General features: G+C 41.1%; 1 protein-coding gene across 1 annotated transcript; it reads right to left on the reverse strand.

Annotated features, from left to right (window-relative positions):
• Positions 1 to 1,955: 1,955 nt before the first annotated feature.
• LOC122290935 (cyclic nucleotide-gated cation channel beta-1-like) lies at positions 1,956 to 2,309 on the reverse strand. The gene has a single exon (XM_043098600.1). The coding sequence runs from the start codon at positions 2,307 to 2,309 to the stop codon at positions 1,956 to 1,958; it is 354 nt and encodes a 117-aa protein (XP_042954534.1).
• Positions 2,310 to 8,506: the final 6,197 nt, after the last annotated feature.

Genomic DNA, 8,506 nt, shown 5'->3' on the forward strand with positions numbered 1-8,506 from the left:
CTCCCTCCACTCTTCCTCTCTTCCACTTTTTCTTTTGGCTTCCTCCTTCCCTCCCTACTTCCTCTCCTCTCCTCCTCCCTACTCCTCGTTTGTTCCTCCAAGATATATTATTTGTATTTTGTATATTTCAATATTATATTAGTTTTGGTTGGATGTGATTCCTCTTTCAGTATTTCTCTCTCAAATATCTTGGTTTTTGAATTTTAATTTACAAAGCTTGAGATTTGTTTAGGGACGCCTTAGGGCTTAGGCATGTACAACATTGATTAGATAGACTTAGTGGGTAGCCTTTAGCTTTTTCCATAGAATGCCGATGCTTTTTGGGTCTATAGAAGGCATTTTGTGCTCATCATTTTGTTTGTATAAAGTGTTTTGCTACAAATCAGCAACTGTTCATGGTTGATTTATAGCACACCTTACGTGTAATTTTTTTTTTAATACAAAACCGACATGCATCCCCTCCCCTTTACCCGATTCCCTATTCCCTCTCTCAACTCACCCAACCCCGCCGTGTGCCACCTGCAGTCACCTGCCACCACCATAAACTCCCCCTCACGCCGGCCAACTTCAAGCCTCCACGGTAGCCCCCACGCACAGCCCCCTCTCTTAACCCGAATGGGTTCTCCTACACAGTTTCCCCCCTTTTACCGTTGCTATTGCCGCCATCGTCAACCTCTAGCCCCACCGTCGGTACTAGTGGAATCAACTGCATCGTGTACTCCTCCCTCGACACATCGCGTACTCGTCCCTCCCAACCACCACCATAGAGCCCAACCAAGCAATGCGCATCACGTTCAGCCTCTGTCCGCCATTGTCGACCACCCAGTAGCGCCACCGACCACCTCACCGGCTCTCCCTCACACCAGTGACCCTCCAGTCACCTTCAAGCGTCCACGGCAGCCCCCTCTCCTCTCCTGAAATGGGTCTTACAAGAATTTAGCCATAATGCCGTCATTGTATGCCAGCCCAGCCACCACCACCGAGCCCCACTAACTCCCAGCAACCCCCATCGACGAACCCAAGTCATGACCACTCTCTCCTCCCTCTCCATCATAGCTCACAACCCGAAATAGGTCTCCCCCTTTCTCGCCATCATGCCACCACCGTACGCCAACCCAGCCACCACTATCGAGCCCCATGACCTCCCAACAACCCCCACCGGAAAACCTAAGTCACGACAACCCCCTCCTTCCTCTCCATCGCAGCACACATAGCCCCGGTAGTTTGCCATTTTTGGGAGTGGGGGGCTTTAGGGTCTTGGGGCCTTAGGGAGAAATTGGTCAATCTGCTTAGCCACGTAAGGTGTGTTGTTTGGCTGATGCCAATACTTTTTCTTGTAGAAAATACTATTTATGGGTCATAGCCCTTCAATCTAGAATATCTTTCATATTAATGCAAGGAGGAAGGGATGAAGCAATGTTGATTTAGATAAATATATATATTTATGTCTCTTATTTGCATGTTTTCATGAACTTCCCATTTATTTTGAATTATATTGTCTTGATAATGGGGTCGTACAAACGTGACAACCTTCTTCATTAACTCTAGGGTTTAATATTTCATGAAAACTTACTTTAATCTTCCTACTATCCTCGCTTCCTCCTTCTTATCCACTCTTCCTCCCTTCCTCCACTCTTCCTCTTCTTTTTCTTTTCTTATCTCCTCCTCCTCTCTTCCTCGTTCAAATATTCCTCATCCTCTCCTCCACTATTCCCCCTTATCCTTTCCTCCTCTCTTACAGCTCTTTTCCTCCCTGCAATCTTCCTCTCCCCTGCTATTCCTTGTCATTCACTCTTCCTACTCTCCTCCCTTCCTCCTCCTTCTCCATTCTTCCTCATCTTCTCCACTTTTCCTTTCCTCATCTCATCCTCTATTCCTCTATCTACTCTTTCTCCTCTCATCCTTTCCTCCACTTTTTCCCCTCATCCTCTCCTCCTTTCTTCTAGCTCTCTTCCTCACTCCACTCTTCCTCTCTCCTCCACTATTCCTTGTCGATTCCTCCTCCACCTTGATTCTTCTTCCTCTCCTCCTTTCGTTCTCATTCTCTCCTCATTTCTTCCATCATTATCCCTCCTCCACTCTTCATCTTCTCTTTCTTTCCTTATCTCCTCATCTCTTCCTCTATCCACTCTTCCACCTCCCATTGTCTCCTCCACTAGTACCCCACATCCTCTTCTCCTCTCTTCCTCCTCTCTTCCTCCCTCTTCTCTTCCTCTCCTCCACTCTTCCTTTTTGCTTCCTCCTCTTACTCTACTCTTCTTCCTCTCCTCCTCTCTTCCACCTTTCTTCCTCCCTTCACTCTTCCTCATCTCCTTTCTTATTCCCTTCACTCTTCCTCCTATCCGCCATTCCACATTCCACTCTTCCGCCTATCTTTCTCTCCTCCATTCTTTTACTCTTCCTCCTCTCTTCTTCCCCTCTACTCTTCCTCAACTCCTATCCTCCTTCTCTCTTACACATTTCTTCCTCCCTCCACTCTTCCTCCTCCCCTCCTTGCTTCCTCCTTCTCACCACCTCTCTACTCTACATTTGTTCCTCCAAGATTTATTATTTGTATTTTTAAATATTATATTAGTTTTGGTTGGATGTTATTCGTCTTTCGGTATTTCTTTCTCAATTCTTTTGGTTTTTGAATTTTAATTTACAAAGCTTGATATTTTTTTAAGGACGCCCTAGGGCTTAGGCATGTACAACCTTGATTAGACAGTCTTAATGGCTAGCCTTTAGCTTTGATCCATAGAATGCAGATGCTCTCTGGTTCTACAGAAGGTATTTTGTGCTCTTCATTTTATTTGTATAAAATACTATTTATAGGTCATAGCCCTTCATTTAGGAATATCTTTCATATTGATGCAAGGAGGAAGGGATGAAGCAATGTTACTTTAGATATATATTTATATATATATATATATATATATATTTATATATGTCTCTTATTTGCATGTTTTTGTGAACTTTCCATTTATTTTGAATTATATTAACTTGATAATGGGGTCATTCAAACGTGACAACCTTCTTCATTAACTTTAGGTGTTTATATTTCCTTATAAATGAATCATACTCTTCCATTAGTTGCAATATTTGTAGTTCTTTAGGATTGTCAAATAGTGTAGGTTTTTCATACCGGTTAATACGATTTTAGCAATGCGGTAACAAAATTTTTAAGTATTGAAGACGGAAGATACTTGCTATATTCATGTATTTTATAGAGTCAGGTAAACGTATTTAGATTTTTTTTATTGATCTATTCTGTGCTCTTTGAGATATTTTATTTGAAATGCATATTATGAGTATTTTTTTTAACAATCAATTACTGCTAAAAGTAATATTGTAGCATAAGATTTCCTATATTTTTTTTATTACTTGTTTTTTCCTTCCTCTCCACTTCATTCCTTATCGTCCTCTTCTTCTCGTTATTTCGTTCACTCTTCCTGCTCTCCTCTTACACAATCTTCCTCCCCTCCTCCACTCTTCCTCTACTCTTTCTTTTCTCATCATCTCCTCCTCTCTTCCTTAGTCAACTCTTCTTCCTCTCATCCTCTCCTCCACTCTTACCTCTCATCCTCTCCTCCTTTCTTCTAGCTCTCTTCCATACTCCATTCTTCCTCTCTCCTCCGCTATTCCTTGTTGCTTCCTTCTCCACCTCCATTCTTCTTCCTCTCCTCGTTTCCTCTTATTTCCCTCCTCATCTCTTCAATATTTCTCCCTCCTCCACTCTTCTTCTTCCCTTCCTTTCCTCATCTGCTCCTCTCTTCCCCTATCTAATCTTCTGCCTCCCATCCTATCCTTCATTATTCCCCATCATCCTCTTCCCCACTCTTTGTTTTTGCTGCCTCCTCCTCTACTCTTTCTCCTCTCCTCCTTGCTTCCTCCTCTCTACTCCATGTTTGTTCCTCCAAGATATATTATTTGTATTTTATATTTTTAAATATCATATTATTTTTAGTTGGATGTGATTCATCTTTTAGTATTTCTTTCTCAGTTCCTTTGGGTTTTAAATATTAATTTACAAAGCTTGAGATCTGTTTAGGGTTGCCGTAGTGCTTAGGCATGTACAACCTTGATTAGATGGACTTAGTGGCTAGCCTTTAGCTTTGATTCATAGAAAGCAGACGCTCTCTACGTCTATATAGGGCATATTGTGCCATCATTTTATCTGTATAAAATACTATTTATAGGTCATAACCCTTCATTTAGGAATATCTTTTATATTGATGCATGGAGGAACAGATAAAGCAATGTTGATTTTAATATATATATATATATATATATATATATTTATGTCTCTTATTTGCATGTTTTCATGAATTTTCCACTTATTTTGAATTATATCGTTTTTAGCAGTAATTGACTTGTTGACGTCGTGTTTTGTAAGCTATTGGGCCAGGCCCTCGGCAACTCTGGTCTTCAAGTCTAGGCCTACAAACACAAAAGGTAATAACTCCGAAATTGTAGGGGAGGGGGAAACCTCCGATACCTAAGTTAGTAATGTTTAAAGTAGAGAGTTCAAGGGTAGTTGTAGTAAGCAGAGTCTAGAAAGACTAACCTTCATTTAGGTGTCTAAGGGTTGTTTTTATACTTGTGTTTAGGGTCAGAGGCCCATGCCTTGTGGCTGATGGAGGAGTGTCTTCCTGGAGCCTCTTTCGCCAAGCCTCATTTAATGCGGCGTGACCCTTTAAGTAAGGTAATTAATTCAGTGTGATCCTCTGGTGGGTGCATTTAATGCAGTGTGATCTTCTGGTATTGCTTTAAAGTGTAGTCCCATTGAGATGACGTGTTCCCTCCCCTTTTTGTCAAGGTAGCCTCCCATACCCCGGGGCAGTGACCCATCCCCCAACCCGGAACTTGGGCCTTGCTTATATGGGTCGAGGTCTCCCAATCAGGCCATTTAGTGACTCAGTGGGTATGGGCTTTCAGAAACTGGCCCTCAGGCGTTTAGAAAAATCCCCTCTAACACCTGGTGTGGGCCTAAGGCCCCAGGGAAAAATCTTCCGAACAGTTATCCCGCCAATTCCTATTGAACCAATTTGGTGAGAATTTCTTCAAACTCTCATTTTCTCGCTCTTTCACTTGATAAATCTTCGTCACTCTTATCCTTCAACATTACTATTATGTTCTGTCACTATTGGTTTTTGTTTATTGTTGATGCAGTGCGACAGTTCCCACTCTCATTGTAATGGCATGTTCTGACGGTTTCCTGCAAGTACTTGATGGCGCACATTCTGTCCTATCTGCATTGATGGTCTGAGGTGGCTCCTATCATGTCCTCTCCTTGTGCTCTAGATTCACCATTTTAATGTGGCATGAGGGCTTTTGCAATCCCAAAATTCGAATCGTCCCTTCTAGTGCGTATATAATACCTTGGTAGGGGGGGGGGACAATATTATGCTACCTTCCCACATTTTATTCTGTGTTCGTAGAAGTCTTTCTTTATTGATGTCTCCTACATCCATTTCTTTCATTCCTTCTCTTCAATGGCCTTTAAGAATCCTTCTCGCATGGCCCCGAAAGGTTCCAATGGCCCTAAACCCACTAGAACCCCAAGTCCTTCCCCCACCTCGGTGAAGCAGGGCTCGCAGAGACACCAACAAAGGTCCAGAGGTACGTGGGTTCCCAATGGTGGTAGATAATGACTCTTGCCGAGTTGGACGTGCTGAGGCGAGAGTACGACCTGTCGAGGGGTGCAATTCTCAAGGTTTCGTGACCAAACGAGAGAGTTGGACATGCTTACAAAGTTATGTTGTTCTCTGACATGTTTTTAGTTGACCTGCAGCTGCCGTTCTGCTGCCCAGTTCGCGATCTGCTCGACATGGCTAGCATGGCTCTGGCCCAGCTCCATCCTAACTCTTGGAGGATTCTCATGAGCTGTTGTGTTATCTGGAAAGGAGCCCTAGAAGAGGCAAGGGAGGTCTGGACATATGTTACCAGTTGAGAGTTCTCCCTTTCCTACTATGTCTTGAAGAGGAGCGGCAATACTTGCAATTTTTGTTCTGTCCAGGCATTAGCTAACCTAGAACGGAAGTATGATAAGTGGTCTTCGTGGTTCAAGCATTTCTTTTTTGCATCGGGTGACTGGTGGAAGTATGCTCATGGGCAGGTTGCCTGACAAGACTTCCTCGTTCATGCTAACTGGGGGGTTGTGCAAGAGGAAGGGCTCGTGAGGTCACTAATGACCTAGTAGGAGCTTCATCGGATTGATATCGTGTGGGACTGGGTCACCGCCCACCCAGCAAAGGTTCTTACTGATGCCCTGCTGAGTGCTGACGGATTAACATAGCATTGCGCTACTTAGGAACCTCAATCTTGCTGGAGTCGACCAGTTTTCTAGGGCACAAGTGACCTGCTAGCCTGCCAGTGGAAAGGAAGGGAAAGAAGCCTAGCGAAAGCTCGCTGGTCGAGTCAGATTCTAATGATGACATTGTCTCTCATTCTAGGCAATCCTCAATAGGGGTATTTGTTCAACGACCTGCACCACTTCCGACAGGGACGGGGGGTGGTTTTGGCATCATTGAGCCAAACCACCCCACCGCCTCCTTTGTAGGGTCAGGGGGTCAGTCCTCCCCTTGCAAGTCCACCACGCCTCTTCTTTGGTAGGTCTAGCCCCTTCAACGGATTGTTCGAGAGTTCCTCCCTCTACCCTACCAAGCATCGAAGGTTCTCCCACACTCTCGCCTGTCGGGTGGCACCTGGCAACCTTGTTTTCAAGCGCCTCTTAAGGTCATTCTTCCCGAGGGTCATTAGGCGTGTCTTCTTTGGTGCCTAAGGTTGGTACTCTCTGTAACAGCCCGCTAGAAATTCAATTGTAAAATTTCTATTGACTTTATGAACCTCGTGAAGACTCTATAAGTTTTCACGAATCCATTAATCATATAGGTTTTAGTCTAACTACATAGTTAGTGTTATTACTCATTATGGTATCAAAAGTGTATTTTTGATTATTGGAGATAGTTAGAAGTGTCTAAATGTATTAGGGTTTGTGCCATTAGACTCAGTGGGTTATTTAAGGTGTTATGGCGCAATAACTCTTTTTTATATTTTCGAACGAAACGTCTGTTCAAAACTGTAGATATTATTGGATAAAAATATTTTAAGCTAATTTCATGGATATTATTGGGTAAAAATATCTTGAGTTGATTTTTGTAGATATTATTGGGTAAGAGAGTCTTATACTTAACTCTCACTTCGGGTAGGAAAGACCTACACTTAACTCTCACTCCGGGTAAGAGAGACCTACACTCAACTCTCACTCCAGCCTCATCTCTTACATATCTCATCCATAAGTATCTCCAGCCACCCCCCCACGAAATTATCTTCATTTACACTTTCCATTGAAAGAATACCAAGCACTTTCTCTCGGACAGCTTTTAGGTGTTTTTTTGCATGCCCATTTAGAAGCTTTTTTAAGTATTTTATCATAAAGTCTCCTTCATATAAGTTATTTCTTTTTGAGTCTAGTTTACGTGGATATCTTATTTGTCTCATTTGAAGATCATTTTGGCAGTAAAATATTGTGTAAACTATAGAAAAGTCATTCTGGGAGATAAACTAGAGAATATGTTATAGTTTAGAGTTTTTGACCAAGCTAATGGATAGATATTGGTCCGAAATTTTTATGGAGTATTGTTAACATGTTTATATGATGACTGGTTGACTATTTTTGCATGATTAAAGGTTTTGATGAAATATTTTCTTAGATTTAGAAACTTAGAAACTGGAAGAGGAAAAACAGTTTCTGTTTTGAGAAAGTTTTAACTCTTTGGTAGTCTAAACCTATTCCAATGACTTTGATAATTTTATTTGAGGATCCTAAGCATTTTATATACATTTTATATTATTATTTTGAAGATATTTGATGTTAGTTTCAAAGATATAAAATTTTATGCAAAGAGATATTCAGATAAGCCAAAGTGTGGATGTTCTTGGCTAAATTTATATTTTGGTTAATTTTTAACCATGTGATCTTGAATTAGAAGCTTATATATGTTTTAGGATATCTTTTTAAACCATGTGATGGTTTGGTTTGAAAATCACATCTTTATAAGTCATAGATCAAAAGGTTAATCAAAACAAGTTAGAAACAAAAATAAATGGAAATAGCATATAGGAATTTCGGCCCTATGGAGTTTTAATAATTGTGATTAGTTTTAAATTTTTTTAAATTGATATTTGAGTTGAGGATAAAATTTATATGAGGCATGTAAATTTTGGTGACTTTTGGAGTTAGTATGCAAAATCCTTAAGTTATGGGTAAAACGGTCATTTTCTTACATGTAGAGAGTAAAATGGAAATTTTACTCTTTAAGTTAGTATTTTCCCTATTTCAAATTATTAGTGACTTAGTGCTAACTTTTAAAATCACTAATTACAGTTCCTCGTGATCGCGCTTGAGGTTTTATAAGAAACGCAGAGATCGAGGTAAGTTAGCTTTTAACTTACTAGCAGTCTACTATGTATGTGTGCTAAGTAAAGAAACTACAGTATATATGTATGTGTGTTATCCCATATG

This window comes from Carya illinoinensis, chromosome 13, assembly GCF_018687715.1.
Source record: "Carya illinoinensis cultivar Pawnee chromosome 13, C.illinoinensisPawnee_v1, whole genome shotgun sequence".
In the NCBI taxonomy this organism is placed as follows: domain Eukaryota; kingdom Viridiplantae; phylum Streptophyta; class Magnoliopsida; order Fagales; family Juglandaceae; genus Carya; species Carya illinoinensis.

Bases quoted from the DNA above. Each gene is read 5' to 3' on its own strand.
- LOC122290935 (XM_043098600.1), bottom strand. From the start codon at position 2,309: ATGAGGAAGAGTGAAGGGAGGAAGAAAGGTGGAAGAGAGGAGGAGAGG.